The sequence below is a fragment of the Cryptotermes secundus genome, unplaced genomic scaffold (genome assembly GCF_002891405.2).
Source record: "Cryptotermes secundus unplaced genomic scaffold, Csec_1.0 scaffold779, whole genome shotgun sequence".
Taxonomy (NCBI): Eukaryota; Metazoa; Arthropoda; class Insecta; order Blattodea; family Kalotermitidae; genus Cryptotermes; species Cryptotermes secundus.
Genome location: NW_019737096.1, coordinates 483,046 through 500,046, shown reverse-complemented (window position 1 = coordinate 500,046; position 17,001 = coordinate 483,046). Strand labels below are relative to the sequence as shown.

Below are 17,001 nucleotides of genomic sequence, written 5' to 3'. Positions count from 1 at the left end.
TATATATATATATATATATATATATATATATATATATATATACTACTTCCTCAATTTTTGTGTAAATGTGTAATAATTTCAAGACTGTGGTTGGTCAGCCTCTTCTAATGATATGAAAGGAAAACCGAAAACAAGTGGTGCAGAACAGTGAGCATTGAACTTTTTTGACATGTATTGTGGAAATACCTGCCTAATTAAGAAATCCAAAGGCCGCGCCATAGCTCAAGCGGTTAGTCGCTGGCTTCCCACCGCGGTGGCCTGGGTTCAGTCCCGGGTCTGGTCAAGTGGGATTTGTGGTGGACAGAGTGGCGCTGGGGCAGGTTTTCTCCAAGTACTTCGGTTTCCCCTGCCAATCTTCATTCCACCAATTGCTCCACAATTACCCTCGCCTATCATCTGGGGCTGGTACAATAGGCCAGAAGTGGTCGAAGTACAAGGGACTTAGTCCCACCCCACTAACAATAAAAAAAATCCAAAAAGGAGGGGAATTAATTTACCATCTAGATAAAATGTAGGTGAATGCAGGTCACAGCCAGGGAAAGTATCGAAAGATGAAATGAGACATGTAGTAAACAAACGTTTGTCACGTGGTTGTTCCCTTAATCAAGGGGAAAAGGTTCACATTCTCCACATAGGAAGTGAAAGTTAGGGATGGTAAAATGTATGAGAGGTTATTCCTTGGCATTCTTCCAGAACTTGACATGACTGTATTAGGCTGTGTGCCATATTTCTCTGTTAAAGAAGAAAGAATGCCCAACAGATCCTGAAGGCAGACATTCAAAAATGGCTAGACATTAGGATCATTAACTGTAATCCTAACTCTGTAAAATTAGAATATGATTCAGTACCACAGCATCCTTGTGTTGTTTGTAATGCAGTAAAATGTGGAAGGCAGTGTTAAGATTTGCACCCTGTTGCTGTTCTAGAAACCTTTTAAAACTTATGTGATAATAATAATGAAATAATGCTGAGTTGACAATTGCCGAAATAAGAGAACACCTACTTGAAGGAATACAGAGTGTTACAGCTGACTGCTAGTATTCATGTGTTCAGTACATTATTTATTTATTTATTATTTGTAATTTATTTACTTATGCTGTCAGTAAGTCAGGCTGTAAGCATCAAACGATTGGATGATAGTGAATAATCAGTTAGGAAAGCATGTAGACAGGAGTAGTCATGGTCTGAGTTAAGATACTCTTGTGAAAAATCCTCAGAATAATAGATATCCTAGCTGAGGTTTGAACGAAACACCTCATGAATATAAATCAGAAACATTATCATTTGCGACAAGTCGCTCTGTCAGTATGTTATCAAAACTGAAGAAGTGAACTTCTGGAAGCTGGACAGCATTGTGAAGGAACTACAAGGATGCTTTACTCTTAATTTGGCTGATGAAACATCAGACAGAATTGATGGTGAAGTCAATATGGAGGCAGCAGCATGCCTCAAAAGTGATAGGACTAAACAGGTAGTTAATTTGCTATGCATTTGTTTGTTTCCAGTTTGGTTTTCTGCTTTGTTTTGTTTATTATTGAAATAACTTAGTATAGGCAACCAATATTTGACAAAAAAGCTAATGTGTTTACAACTAGTAGTAACATATACTGTCCAGCTTCTTAGTGGAAGAAGTTGAGGGCAATTGTTCACATGAAACCTCAGAACAACAAGGTTGAACTGTAGGGGTGAGGTCCTGGCCTTGGGTGTGAAATAACTGCATTCATCTTGATTTCATGCAAGATTTTGACCATGGATTTGATAAAATTGAAACTTTATGAACTTTAAAACTTTATGAAGTACCATGCAGTAGTAGAGTCTGCCTCTGGACCTTATTGAATGCAGACTAAATCATACAAAGGTTATCTACTAAAATGTCATCATCATTACAGGTTCAGAGTGTTGGTGTGTCCAATAAAGTACTGGGTGCTAACATGAAGCTAGCAAATGCAATGAACGCTACTTCCAAAACAATGGCAGATATGAACAAAATAATGAAGCCAGAGCAGGTTGCAGCTGACATGCGGGCCTTTGGCCAAGCATCCATGAAGTTGGATATGACTGATGAAATGAGTAAGTATGATTCTGAAATCAGCTGATTGCATGGCACAAAATAATCAATGTTTATCCAAAATTTGTGACAGTGGTTGATTCGTGACATTATGTTGATATTAATTTTTATGACAATATTGATATCTCAGACTATATAGCGCAGATATATTGAGGGTTGACTCTTGTCCATGTTTTATATGCTTGCAGAAAATCTCCTTTGTTATCAAGTTGTTTGTATGTTATGTAGTGATGCTGAACAGGTTGGCACAGTGTTGGTACTTTTGATTTGTAGCAAGGAGGAACCAGATTCACATCTCATCCACAAAAAGTAGCTGATTGTTGATTATGGTGGCTTCTCCTAGTCTTTTGTGTTGAGTGTTTTGATAGAACCTCAAAGGAGAACACAGCTGCTCCAACTTAATCGTTTTCAGTTATCACACAATACTCTTTCAACATTCTATAACCGAACAATTTATGAAGCGTTATAAAATAATCAGTTAAGAGAAGAGTTAAGAGAAGACTGGAAAGTATTTATGTGAATGTGTGTTACAGTAAATGATACATTGGACGACATGTTGACGGAATCAGGTGATGAAGAGGAGGGTGATAAGGTTGTGCAACAAGTCCTGGATGAGATTGGTATTGAGATTTCTGGCAAGATGGCTGCAGCACCAGCCGCTCATCGTGGAAAACTTGGCGAGAGCTCTAAATCACAGCTTCCAACAGATGAAGAAATAGAAGCTCAGCTCGCAAAGCTGAGGTCATAGCTCCAATTTTGCAGTGAGCTGTTTCTACAGTTGTTATGCCCTGAAGCCAGGTGAATGGTATGTGTAACCCTTAAACTGAATAAAACATTACATCTCCTTTCTTGAAAGGATGGTTTACATCCTATAAAAATATGAAGAGTCTTTTTATTTATGTTAGTGAACACACAAAGAAACTTTCAAAATTGCTACAGGGACCAAATCAGGCGATTTAAACAAGATTTCTAGTGTTGTGGTTCCTGAATTACTGGAGGGATAAGGGTTAACACTGTTTTGAAATTTGAAATGTGAATTATAGTGTCTAAAATAGGAGTGTTATATCCTTGGATTTTGTTGCATAAATGAAATGTTGATCGTGAGTGTTTTATAAAGAACCATGCAGCGTAGGAAACTAAACTACTTGTTTCGACTTAGGGCATCAGTGATTAATCTGCTACAAATTTATGTTCCTTTATCTTCTGTAGTTGTGAGTAATTTATGTTTTGTCCTTTTTGAAGGCATCTCCTTTGAACCTAGAGATGTAGTAATCCCTAAAAAATGTTATCACTTGGTAAATAAATTGGCAAGAAAAATCTAATTTGAAACATTCTTACTGATCGAATACAGTGTAATTGGATTTTAAATTTATTTTCATTTAACCTGAAGGTGTCATGAAAAATAAACTGTAAACTTTCTGAAGTCCAGTACAACAGAAGATTCTGTATGTTTCCTGTAAAAATATGTGGTCATATAAAAATATAATAAATAAGCATAGTTGTTATATACCATTACAGAAGACACATCCTCTTCCAAGGGACTTCCTGTTATGTCAGGATTTAGAATGGCAGTATACAGCAGTATGTTATAAAAAAACAAAATTAAAATATTTAAAATGGTACAAAATTGTGAGCAATTCACAGAGATTTAAACAACTTTATTATTTTTGTCAAAGAACTGTTGCAAGTTTTATGTATGAATACTGACACATTAATTTTGCCAAAAACTTAAAATAGTAAAGCATCTGAGTAGTGGTACCTTCCTGGAAAAGAGAATTTGTGTTTATGTTTGTGTGAACACAAACTACTACTACTACTATCCTAGCATGGTTGCCTTTGGTAGACTGATGCCAAGTTGTCTTTGACTTTGACTCCAGTAGTCGAGTAGAGGTATTAGTTGAAGAGTGAAGAGTCGCGATTCGGGACGCCAGCCTCCCAGGATATGAGCCTGGTACTGAATTGAGTTGGAAGTTGCAGAATAATGGCAAGAAGGGAATTAGGCTCTGAAACGAAGACTTCATGTGGGATGTTAAGTGATCAGATTTAGTGAATCAACTTACTTACTTAATCATGGAGCTGAGCCTTTCTGGAGGAGTTGCCAATTCTGCAGCTACTCAAGAATTTCCCAGAATTTTATGGAACCCAAAGGTTCATTACCATGTTCATAAGAGCCCTCCACTGGTCCCTGTCCTGAGCCAGATCTATCCAATTCATACCATCCCATCCTGTCTCTCTAAGATTCATTCTAATATTGTCCACCCACCTATGCCTTGGTCTTCCCTGTGGTCTCTCTCCTTCTGGCTTTCCCACCAATATCCTATACGCATTTCTCGTCCCCCCCCCATTCGTGCCACATGATCTGCCCACCTCATCCTCCTTGACTTGATCATTCTAATTATACTTGGAGAAAAGTAAGTTATGAAGCTTCTCATTATGCAGTTTTCTCCAACCTCCTGTCACTTCATCTCTCTTCGGTCCAAATATTCTCCTCAACACCCTGTTCTCAAACATCCTCAGTCTATGTTCTTCCCTTAATGTCAGAGACCAAGTTTCACACCCATACAGAACCACAGGCAAAATTATAGTTTTGTATATTCTAATTTGTATGTTTTTGGACAGCAGACGAGAAGACAAAAGGTTCTGGACTGAATGATAGCAAGCATTACCCGAGTTCAATCTCCTCTTAATTTCTTCCTGAATCAGGTTTTGATCTGTTATCGTTGTTCCAAAATATCTGAACTGTGCCACATTTTCAAAACATCTGTTTCCTAACTTTATGTTATGATTTTTCCCTGCATTTTCTCCGTGTTTACTTCTAAACGTTTCGTTTAAACACATTTTAATCAACCTAACTAGATTCATGGGTGAGTCACCTTATATGTTTAAATTTAAATGAGCCATCATATTTAAAGAAGTTCCATAATCATGGATTATCTACAACTTCTTGCCATCTGCCATCATTCTAACTTTGCTGGAGTCAAAGTACCGATGTTTTTTTTATTGCTAGTGGGGTGGGACTAAGTCCCTTGTACTGCTGCACTTCTGGCCTGTTGTACCAGCCCCAGATGATAGGTGAGGGTGATTGCGGAGCAATTGGTGGAATGAAGATTGGCAGGGGAAACCGAAGTACGCAGAGAAAACCTGCCCCAGCGCCTCTTTGTCCACCACAAATCCCACTTGACCAGACCCGGGATCGAACCACGGCCGCCGTCAAAGGAAGCCAGCGACTAACCGCTTGAGCTATGGCGTGGCCAAAGTACAAATGTTGGGTCAATTGTAATAGTTTGATACACACGGAAAAGATGGCAGCACGCGAATACTGAGACAGTGCTGCCCCCAACGCCAGTCTTGCCAGTGATTGGTTTCGTACAGTTTGCGAGTCCTGTTACGGGGGTTATGTAAGTTGTTTACGTTTGCCTAATAATTGCAGAGTAAATTTTGTTACCAATATTTTAATTTATTTAGGTCTCAATTGGAGGACTAGATATAAAGTTCCCACTTCAGAAACATCTTAAATTGTGAAAAAATTAGTACGGATGTTGTTTCCAGTTGCCTATTTAACAACGCTGTCAGTCTCAATAATGTGTATGGTTGGATGAGAGGACGACAAATGAATATGCAATAATTGGTGGAATGGGAATTCTTAGGGAAAACCGAAGTACGAAGAAAAAGCCAGCCCCAGAGCCACTTTGTCCAGAAATCCTTGGTTTTGCCTGGGATCGAACCCGGGCATGGACTTGGGGTTGGATAATGAGTGAGAAGCTTAAAGACGACTTGGTTTTGGAGCACTGAAACAATTTTTACTTTTACTTTTATTAGTATAAATCCTCATTTAATTACTAGTATGAACGCATAGGGTTATATGGTACATCTACCACTTAACGAAAACGAAGCACTGCAAACTCAGTTGCTAGAGACAAATTTGAAACTGCAAAACATATTATTATTTATGATAATATAACTAACTCCATGAAGGACTCAGCTCCAAGGAGGTAATTGGTTTTAATAGTTCCTCTATAGGCGGTCTTATCTGGGGACAGTGGTTTGTTTAGGATTCACATCCAACGAATGAGCAAAATTCGTCAAGAGTAGTCGTCGTCATCGTTGTTGGTGGTGGTGGTGGTATCGTTCTTAACGTCAAAAAATCTCGATTTCTGTGTTCCACATTTCATGTAATCATGTATAAGCACTATCCTTCATTCTTACGCTACAAAGCCATTGCATATTATTGTTTTCCTCATGGCATTACACTAAAATGTATTTATTTCACGGTACAATACACAACGCATAACACAGTACACCATACACGTTGTAAAGTTTTATGTGTGCGCGCGGTTGCACACGCATGCAAGTGCTCCCTGCAAGTATGTGTGTACACCAAAGGCCTATAAGGATATTAAAATTATTTTTCACAATTAGTTACGCACTTCGAACGTTCTTTTTAAAGTAAAAAAAGAAATGCCTGTGGGGAGGTTATATGTGTGTGTCTGCCTGTCTGTGACGTAATACTAGCGTAAAGCTGACAACTTCACCGCCATCTGTGAGCCGATTGTCTAGAAAATGTGGGCGCCTCGACGTCTCACAACCCTACGGGCTTCCAAAGGCTGTTACAGGAATAGCTTTACCGTTTACATTTTGAACATATTTTATCTATGAGTTCGGAATGCATAATATTTAAAACGGTTCTCGAATCTCGCATTTCAAATTAAAACTATTTTGACGTATATTTTGTATTTTGTAAGTACCCTATTTCGAGGAGCGTTTCACATACGGAAAAGAGGGTAGCGGCCGAAAACCTAGGACGTAGTCTTTCGCGTGCCTTCTATCACAGTTTTACCTTTACCTACTGTGAATATAACAATACTGAAATCTGTTAGGCCCGTTTAATTTTGACTCGCTTAAGTCTTACTGTTGCCTCCTTTGGCTCTCAATCTTCATGTCGAATTTAGATTATATATTTATTATAGTTGACCTAGACTAACACGCGGTAAGCAGATTCGTGTTTGAGGCACATCAGTTCATGAGTGTTGCCAGACACAAAGATAGTATTTATATTTTCCCATTATTAACTCTTGAACTAAACCGACAATAACGGCCATGGGGATCCGTTTCGCTGAACACGCGACACCCTATATCCACAAAATTTGGCACTAACTTCGCTGACAAGCGGCTGGCGCTCGATAGGTATAGTTCACTTGCGGAGTACAGGCTACGGAATATTTTAACTCTTGAACTACGAGTATTTCAACCTTATGAAATTCGGTATGGTCACCCAACACGATAACTTATCTAACAAATTAATTTTTGCCAACACACAAAGACGAATGTATTGTGATGCACGTATACTGTGTTATTTCTTATTCTTTTTTAAGATATAACGTTTTGAGCAGAGAAGAAACATAATAGCTTGGAAGAAAGACCAGACTATAAAGTTTAGTAAACTTTATAATTTTAACAGAAGAGGTTCGTATATCTTTCGTTATTCCAATGTATTCCGTTTCGATGGAACTGGTGTCCGAGCTAAGACCGTATAATGAAAAGAAGACAGCCTTAACTGGTCCATTAACCGGTCGCCCCATGTAAGACACGAAGAAGCAACACTTGGAGACCATAAAGTGCCCCACAGGGGGCTGCATGGGCAGACAAATTGTAAGCACCTTCAAGGGGGGTCAGAATGTCTAGGACCAGCTATGCAGGAACGTACACTCCGAGGCTTTAACAAATAGTTCACTTTTCAAAATTATTGGAATTCCGGAGCAGACGAAACCCGTGTCGTTTCCGTAAGTTGCAACTAACCAACTGATCAGTGCCATGCTATAGCTCAAGCGGTTAGTCGCTGGCTTCTTACAGCGGCGGCCCGGGTTTGAGCCCGGGTCACGTCATGTGGGATTTGTGGTAGACAAAGTGGCACTGGGCAGGTTTTCTCCGAGTACTTAGGTTTCTCGTGCCAATCTTTCTACCAATTGCTCCATCATCATCTATCATCTGAGGCTGGTACAATATGCCAACATTGGCCGCAGTACCAAGTGGACTCAGTCTCACCCCACTAAGAATAATAATAAAATAATAATAATAATAATAATAATAATAAACTGATCAGCTCACATTCTGGCAATGGAGCTCTGATAATACCGCTAATATGGACGCGCTTAGTCAGACCTAATTCGAAGCCGTAGCCTTGCAACATACTCCCTGAAATCCATTTTAATGCCATTTTCACGTCTATACAATATTCTATATTATTAAGACATTGGCAACATATTTTGTTTTACGTACGTCCACACTTACCCCCTTCATCGAAGAATAGTTTGCTGGGTGTTTACATAGTTCGGACAGTGAAGAACGAGGTTTTATGTAAAATGGAAAATACAGGGCGTATATGCGCAGGATACAAGCTATGCAGTATTATCGTTAGTCTAAAGGAGCAGCTCTCAGTCTGAAGCTCCCTTCATGTGAATTAAACTGTTTGAGCCTTCCAACCCCCCCAAATGGTTTAAAATATGATTTAAAAATTTAAAGATATAATTACTAATGAACCTTAGTTTTTATTATGAAGTAGGCTTACATTTTACGTTATATCGAAGGCTTGTAATATAATGTGTCCTCTTCTTATTAGTTTATATATGTGATAATTAGCCCATTATCAGTTTTGGCGGCCCCCGAAGTAAAAATTTATGGTCTCCTGGAAGACCGCGGCCCCTACTTTGGGAAACTTGTCAAAAAAAGTTTCTCTATTTTTCTGTATCTGTTCCTTAGCTTTTTTTTTACTCCATAATTCAAATTTCGTTTCTCTCTTTTCCCTTTCAGCTCGATTTCTTCTCCTTGTGTATTATGTTTTCGTTCTGTTTCTCTTCCTTCGCCTTGCTTTCTCCATTCGTCTTCTCCCTTGCATATTCTGCGTAGATCTCTGTTTTTAAACCATTACACTCATTCCAGCAGTGTTATGTGTAGCCTCCATGAATTTCTCAGGTAAGGACTCTCATGCAACACAAACCCAACTCCGTGAGAACCAATGAATAGCAACTGTGAAGTTTATCGTTGATTTTTTTTAACTCTGAAAAATTTTATACTTCAAGCCATCAGCTCTAGCCCAAAACATACTCGTATGTTCAGAAACAGAAACAATTTCCTGGAGAATCTATGACGCCCGTGATAGATGCTACAGAAGTGGCAAGCTATATACTAGATGGCCGTGGGTCAGTTCCCAGTAACCCTCTCTGCTTTGAACAAAGAAAATATTTTAAAACCGGAATTAATCATCAACAAAGAAAAATATGAAGAGAGAAATAAAAGAACACAAATTCCCCGTATAAGTAGTCGGACTCTATGATCCTTTCATATGGGTACGTGGTGCCTTCTGTGCGGTGGGCGGGGCTGTTATTGTCCAGAACGAGATGATTATTGACCTTCGTCTAATTTCGGCAATGAGAATGTGTGGCGACTTGCCTCCATCGTACGGTAAGCATGTGGCAAACTTTACCTTCACTTAACGTCATCGAACTTTGTGGAGTGGTGACTACTGTTGCTGACCCACATCTGACCCATCACACTCAACATGGAGACCGGCTGTCTTGGCTGAGATTCCCACGTTGTTCTTCAGTCATCGTTAGGATAGTCTTTGAGACAGACCACAACCGCTTCTCTTCACGTCCTTCCTAATCCCTCTTTCACTGTTTGCCTGGTCATTCAATGTTATTATATATATCCCATGCATTCGATAAAGCTAAGCGATATAAGCAAATAGGTAATGTTGCCATTTTCATATAGGCCATTTACCATCATATGGGGCACGCGGTAACGTAGTTGGTTGAGGCACTATGCTACAAGCCGGAAGGTCGCGATGAGGTCACTGGATTTTTTTCAATTGACCTAATCCTTCCAGCCGCACTATGGCCCTGAGTTCGACTCAGCCTCTAACAGAAATGAGTACCAGGAATTAATTAAATAATTTTCCTGGGGAGTAAAGCGCGGCCGGCGCGTAAGGCTGACAACCTTACCGCCATATGTGAGCCGACTGTCTAGATAATGTGGGACCCTCAACGTCTCACAACCCTATGGGCCTTCACGGCCTGGTACAGGGATAGCTTTACTTTACTTTTACCATCATATATTACAAATCTTTTAAGATCCAGTGGCCCAAATCAACGAAACACGAATTTTAATTACAGTATTCATAGGGCTTAAGTATACCCCTTCTTGACTGTGTGGAAGGATTCCACTTGTTGAAGGTGGCGTCCACTGGATCCGACTATATCATCGCAGTCCGAAAGGGCGTTCTCTCTCTGAGGGAACAATGCCATCTTGAAATAATAAAGGTTCGGGTCAGAGCTCCGTTACTGCTTATGAAGGGCAGATCCACCCCGTGGGGTTACCACCCCACTCGGCGAAACAAGGACACATGTCCTACTCTCAGGAATGTTACTAACTTGCTGACAGCCAGTACTGAACAGAGTGCATCGGCTCGACGGTAACTTGTCTTCCTGTATGCCGAGGACTTCCGTCCCGAGATTTTGAATGGGTTTCATTCAACGTCTCACAACCCTGTGGGCCTTCATGGCCTGTTACAGGGATAGCTTTACTTACTTACTTACTTTCATTTGTTCCTCCAAACTCGTGTTTGGACATTGGCGGGAATCAGAACTCAACCGCCTCCTCCCATATCCCTGCCAGTTCACCATTTCTTACTGTCGATGCATTTCCTTTTGCTGTTAACCAATTAGCTGACAGATCATGTCAATCTCTCAGTGTTTAACTGACAAACTTATCAAATAACCAAGTAAGCATAATGCTTCTTCTTCTTCTTCTTGGCGTTATCCCTTTATGGGTTTGCAGTCTTCGGTTTCGACAGCAATTTGCTCTCCCAGTCTCCAGCGTCTAAACCTAGATCTTGCATAGAGGCCTTATCATTCATCTTGCACATATATACTGGGTAGGGGTCCGTCTTCTTCCTGGTGGTCAGCAATACAGCACATCTTTCAGTAATCTTGTCTCCTACATTCCTTCATTATAATCAATTTTAGCCGTTTTCTTTTCAGGTTTCTTATCACTGACAAAGCGACATCCATTTAGCCCATACTGTTTCGTTCTTCACTCTGTCTGCTCTTGTCGTTCCGAAGACGTCCTCATTAATTTAATTAAACCTGCTTCATTATATTCCTCAGCATTTCAGTCAGTGTATGCTTTCACCTGCACGCAACAGAATACTTTCGACTGTGTGGTGAAATGTATTTTTATTCCATGAGATTCTGTTTTCAGTATTTCTATCGCATATTCCAACATTGGTTATTAATCGGAAGTATTTAAAGTGGTTACATTTCTAAATGAATCCTGTTCCTATATCTGAATCTCCCGCTTCTTCCCCATTTGTAATTTTTCTCTGCTTTGATTAGGTTAATATCATGTTCCCATTTTATACCCCTCTTTTAGTTTATATATATCACATACTCGTACTACTGATTTCGAGCAAATATTGCTTTGTGATCCCCAGACAATAATTACGTAATTAAATAACTACCTGGCAGTGTAGCTGGGATAGTGCAGTCGGCATAGAGACTGGCTACGGGCTGGATAACCAAGGGGTCGAAGTTCGAGTGCCGGTACGGTGCAAGAATTTTCATTTCTCCATGTCGTCCAGACCGGTTCCTGGGCCCAACCAGCCTCCTATTCAATGAGTACGGGGGGCTCTATTCCCGGCGGTAAAGCAGCCAGAGCGTGAAGCTAACCTCTCACTTCCAACTACTGCCGAGGTCAAGAAAATGTGGATCTGTACATCCACTCCCTCATACGCCTTCACGACATTGTGCTTAATTATTTAAGCACACTTTTACTATCTGGTAGTTGAACCCAAAAGAACAACTCTGCTATCTTGGCTAAGCCTTGCTGCAGCACTCAGATATAAACCACTCTTGTCCGCAGGGTGTATGAGCATGATGCTGAGGCTCCTTTATGGCTGCTCGTACATCATTACGGAGTGTTTTACAAAACCTTCAATTTATATGTCCACAAAAGAAGAAAAGAGCATAGTATATGTCCTTACTTACCAATCTGTACGCTGCAGATTAGTAAAGTAAGTAAATAAGTAAAGGTATCCCTGTAACAGGCCCTGGGGGCCCATAGGGTTGTCGTTAATACGTATCTGTATTTAAAAAACTGAAGTTTAAAAATGTCCTGTCAATTCTGACACCGAAATTCTTAATGTTTTTCTTTATTAAGTGACATGCAGATTCTCCCAGTCATCACATCGCGAGTTTCCTGGACGTGTCTGACTTTGTCCACATTTCGGAATACGGTCTGAACACAGAGGCTTACATTCATGAGAGGCGGAACATGTTTTCCGACACGTGTGCGTTGGATAACAAGATGACGACCAAGCAAATGCTACGTTTTCTCTTTCGTCTGGTCTCAATATATGATGAACCATTGTAATTTAAATTCTACATAACAATAGAACGCAAATGAGCCTATAACTAAAAATTCTATACGATTTTTTTTGCATATCGATAGCAAGAACATCGCTACTTTGCGGAATTTATTAATCTTATCTGTCATCTTTCAGAAGCAATATTGGTGATTATAGTGAATATTATATTCAAAGCTAGATTATTACATCATCCTGATGGCGTATTTATATCTTCATCTTCCCATCTTCTGATGTGAACTGATAAAACATAGTGCATGTCTACTTTTTCCTGTTTCCTCCAACTAGTGAAACTTCTACGTTTGGAAATCAGATGTTTAATTTGGAATGTCAAATATCTTTATTTCTTTTTGATTGTTTGGTTTCCAACGTAGTTCTCCTGCAGCACGCGATGTGCCTAAAGAACTTCATTTCAGCTGCATAAATGAGTCATTATTTATTTAAGAGCCCTGATCCATACACTGGCGGGTACATTCATTACTCTGTTAAACTGCAAAAGATTTTCTTTTCTTTGGATTCCTCAGAGCGATGCACATGTATTTAAATTTACTAAGGCCATATTAAAGTCATTAAAATTGTTAAGATTTATATAATGTCCTAAAAAGGTAAATCTGTCCCTTGAATAGGCCGTGAAGGCCCATAGGGTTGTGAGAGGTGAAGGCTCCCACATTTTCTAGAGAATCTAGACAATCGGCTCACAGATCGAAGTAATGTTGTCAGCCATTTACCCCCCACCACCACCACCACCACCACCACCACCACCAACCCATGAAAATTCCCGGTATTCATTTCTGTTAGAGGCTGTGACTACCCCAGGGCCATAGTGCGGCTGGAAGGATTAGGTGAATTGAAATATAGAATGACCTCATCGGAACTCGACCCCGCGACCTTTCTGCTTGTAGCATAGTGCATCAACCAGCTATGCTACCGTGTGGCCCTGGTCTAGGCACCTCAAAATACAAGCGCAGTAAGTCAGGTTGTAATTTATCATTATGTTGACTGTTATCGGTGACTTTCCAGAGATCGAATCATCACGTTATTAATTCATAATATATTCTGGCCTTTAAAAATATATCGTCATATAAAAGCAATGTAATTTCTTTCTTGTTTTTTACAGTAAACATTTTCAATCTGTTTGATTTCCGAACTAGGTGCCCTCCAATTTGGTTCGCCCTTTACCTTTGAGCCCTTTTACTTCATTCTCACGCCAGGCACCCTGAGGTGAGAGCCATCTGGTGCTTCGCACCACAAAGTGTGTAAAACAACAAATCGCTAGTACAGCCTAACAAATTGGTCTCCACTGCACGGGGAAGCTTTCAGTGAACCAGTGGTCTGGATAGCTTCAGTTGTCTACTCGCACTTGTGGTCGAAAAGGTTTCGTGACCTACAAGCGTGTCCTTTGTAGTAGTTTCCATATAAAAAATAGATTTATGGCACTGCAAAAGTGACCTATCTTCTAGCAGATACCTGTTCCTTTGGCAAACGCGATGATTTTCGAAATTTTTGGAAATGAAATTAAAGAGTCAATGGATGTCCTTAAAATACGTGTATACTGTTATGTGCATGTAAGATGAGTTTAGGATAAGCACAAAAAGCCGTGGTATATTTTATGGATCAGAAAATTTTCCACACAAAAAAGTGGACTAATGTCGTTGCAAGGCCGTGACATAGCTCAGGCTCTTCGTCGCTGGTTTACTACCGCGGTGGCTCGGGTTCGAACCCAATTGATGTCATGTGGGATTATTTTTGTGGACAGAGTGGCACTGGAGCAGGTTTTCTCCGAGTACTTCAATTTCCCTTGCCAATTCTCGTCCCACCGACTGCTCCACATTCATATATCATCTGGGGCTGGTACAATAGACCAAAGAGTGCCCGACGTACCAAGTGAACCCTGTCTCACCCAACCCCAAGGAATTAATTATTTAATGTCGTAATTTTCTCCATATAATGAACGTGTTTCCCCCCTTGGCACTACAGCCCCAGTGGGCCTAGGCCTACATCCATGAACTACTCCGTTCACTTCGGTTTTTCTAGATCTTACACATTCGGTAGGACTCCTTGGGCGGGTAATCAGCTCGTCGTAAGGCCTCTACCTGTACACCAACACAGAAAAACGCACACACACATCCATGCCCTGAGTTGGATTCGAACCCACGATCCCGGTTTCCAAGCGAGCAAAGACAGTACATGCCTTAGACTGCTCGGCTACCGTGACCGCCTTAATGAAAGTGTATGATCTGAAAATCTATTTTCCGCGACGAACCGTTAAGGAGATAAAATAGACCTACTGAAGGCAGGTGCGAACTCCATCCCCTGTCTCTTGTCAGCGCCTTCATAATTTTACCTGTCTTATAGAGAATAAGTAGTCATGCTTGTAACATGTTACGATACATATGCCACATTTACCTCTACAGTTGTTTATTAAAGCAACATATTTTTGGCTGTCAGTGGGCTCTTTCCTGCTTTCGTAAAGTATAGCCCTTTTTTGTAGAGTTGTCGCCATGTACAGCTTCATTACCTCAGAATGAATAACATTTATGTTGCTGTAACCTAAACAATTCTCACGACTGTCGTTTTGGTATGATTTAAAGTATGAATATGAAGATTGTAAATGGAGGGCAGTCTGCCTACTGTGTTTCATGAAAGGTAGCCAGTGGGTTTAAGATTAAAACTGGCAGTCGCTAAGACAAAATATATCTTTGNGTCCATGGTTATGTTACCATCCGAGAAGATATATTTTGAAGAAAGCAGTCTTCTGGGATTTGGCACCGTGTATATGTGGTGTTAACCGACGTTTCGGAGGAACGTATCGCCTCCATCTTCAGCAGACTGTCTGCTTTTACCGGTTCTCACGGTCTCTTCGCTTGCGGATTTCTTATACTTTTCCTTCTACCCTGAAGATGGAGGCGATACGTTCCTCCGAAACGTTGGTTAACACCACATATACACGGTGCCAAATCCTAGAAGACTGCTTTCTTCAAAATATATCTTCTCGGATGGTAACATAACCATGGACGGTAAACTGTTCGGAAACTTCAGCTTTGGAATCATGATCTGAGCGTCTTTACAATGCCGTTACTGGGAGGAACAGAACCCGGGTCCTCCTAATGTTCAGCACGTTCGGAGCGAACGGGTACGATTTAAATGAGAACGAGATTCATGGGTCGTGACCGCTGCGGTCCCTATTGACAGGCAGCAACCTCATCATCTATTGTAACGACAAGATCTCTTAGAGAACCCTCTTAGCGCACGAGGCAGAATTTCTTGACTGTAGTGTCCTTCAAGGATAGACGACACTTTTTTAAGTTCGGATTGTGGAACTAACAGACGGAATAACACAAACATCGTCATCATAACTGTAGTCTGGTGGTCAGAGTTCCTGGCTATACATCATTAGGTTCCGGGTTCCATTCCCGGCGCTACTAGATTTTCTTAGAAGTAGTGGGTCTGGAACGTGTCCACTCAATCTCGCGAAGATAATTCAAGAGCTCTTTCAAGGAAATAGCTGCTCCGGTCTACAAAACCGAAAATTAACGGCCGTGGGGATCCGTTGCGCCGACCACGTGACACCCTCTATCCGCAAAAGTTGGCACTAACTTCGCCGACAAGCGGCGGTCGCACGGTTGGTGTAGTTCGCTTGCGGACTACAGGCCACGGAGTATACTTCCTTAGAAGATTCTGCTAGATTTGTCCATTAAATAAGACCATCCAGCTTTCACGTCTTTGGATTTCGTAACAGTTTTTTTTTTGTTACAGAGTAAAGTCGTCAGTTTTTTTGTTCAAACCCCCAACCTGGAGGACCAGGTCTCTGTATTTATGTCCCCCAGTGACAGGGTGGCCCAGTTACACACCCAGGCACCGGGTTACCTTTCCGTCGCCTTCGACGACTCGAAGGCCTGCGGTAGAGGTATTCTAACGCGCCTCCACACGGGGCGGACTAACACAGTAACAGACTGAATAACTGACTGATAGACCCCATTGTATAGTGTCCTCTCGTGAGGGATCAGTAGTCATTTAGCTGAACGAAGTATTTTCTGCTGTTATCACGGTGACTGTTGGATCCAATCTTTGAGTCATTTCAAGCCATTCCTCAGTATCCCAGCATATTTCTCTAAGAAAGATTATAATATTGTCCTTATATATCTATTCCTGTACTTGCAGTTTCTTCTTTAACGAGACTGTCCGTTGAAATTGTGTGATTCACATGATTTCTTCATGCATGTGATGTGCTTGCAGATTTTATCTCTGACAGTATTACATAGGCCCACATTAATGTTAGGGTGATCAAGAAATTCGATAAAATAGAACAGAGGAAGAGAAACATGTAAGGTATTTACAGTAACTCAGGCATTTTAATAAAGCTTGCTATGCGTATTTTAATTGACGCAAGTAAAGAGGTTGGTCTAGAAGTAAACACAGAGAAAACTAAGTATATGTTGCTGTCTCGTCAACAAAATGCAGGGTAAAATCATGATATAAAGATAGGAAACAGATGGTTTGAAAATGTGGCACAGTT

General features: G+C 40.6%; 1 protein-coding gene across 1 annotated transcript in view; it reads left to right on the top strand.

The window, feature by feature from the left end:
• The window catches only part of LOC111870186 (charged multivesicular body protein 2b-B), an 11,161-nt gene extending 7,599 nt beyond the window's left edge, over positions 1 to 3,562 (top strand). Inside the window, exons 4-5 of the mRNA XM_023862265.2 lie at positions 1,890 to 2,070; positions 2,602 to 3,562. Of these exons, the coding sequence (XP_023718033.1) occupies positions 1,890 to 2,070; positions 2,602 to 2,816 (396 nt within the window). The 3' untranslated portion in view covers positions 2,817 to 3,562. The remainder of the gene's footprint in view (positions 1 to 1,889; positions 2,071 to 2,601) is intronic.
• Positions 3,563 to 17,001: the final 13,439 nt, after the last annotated feature.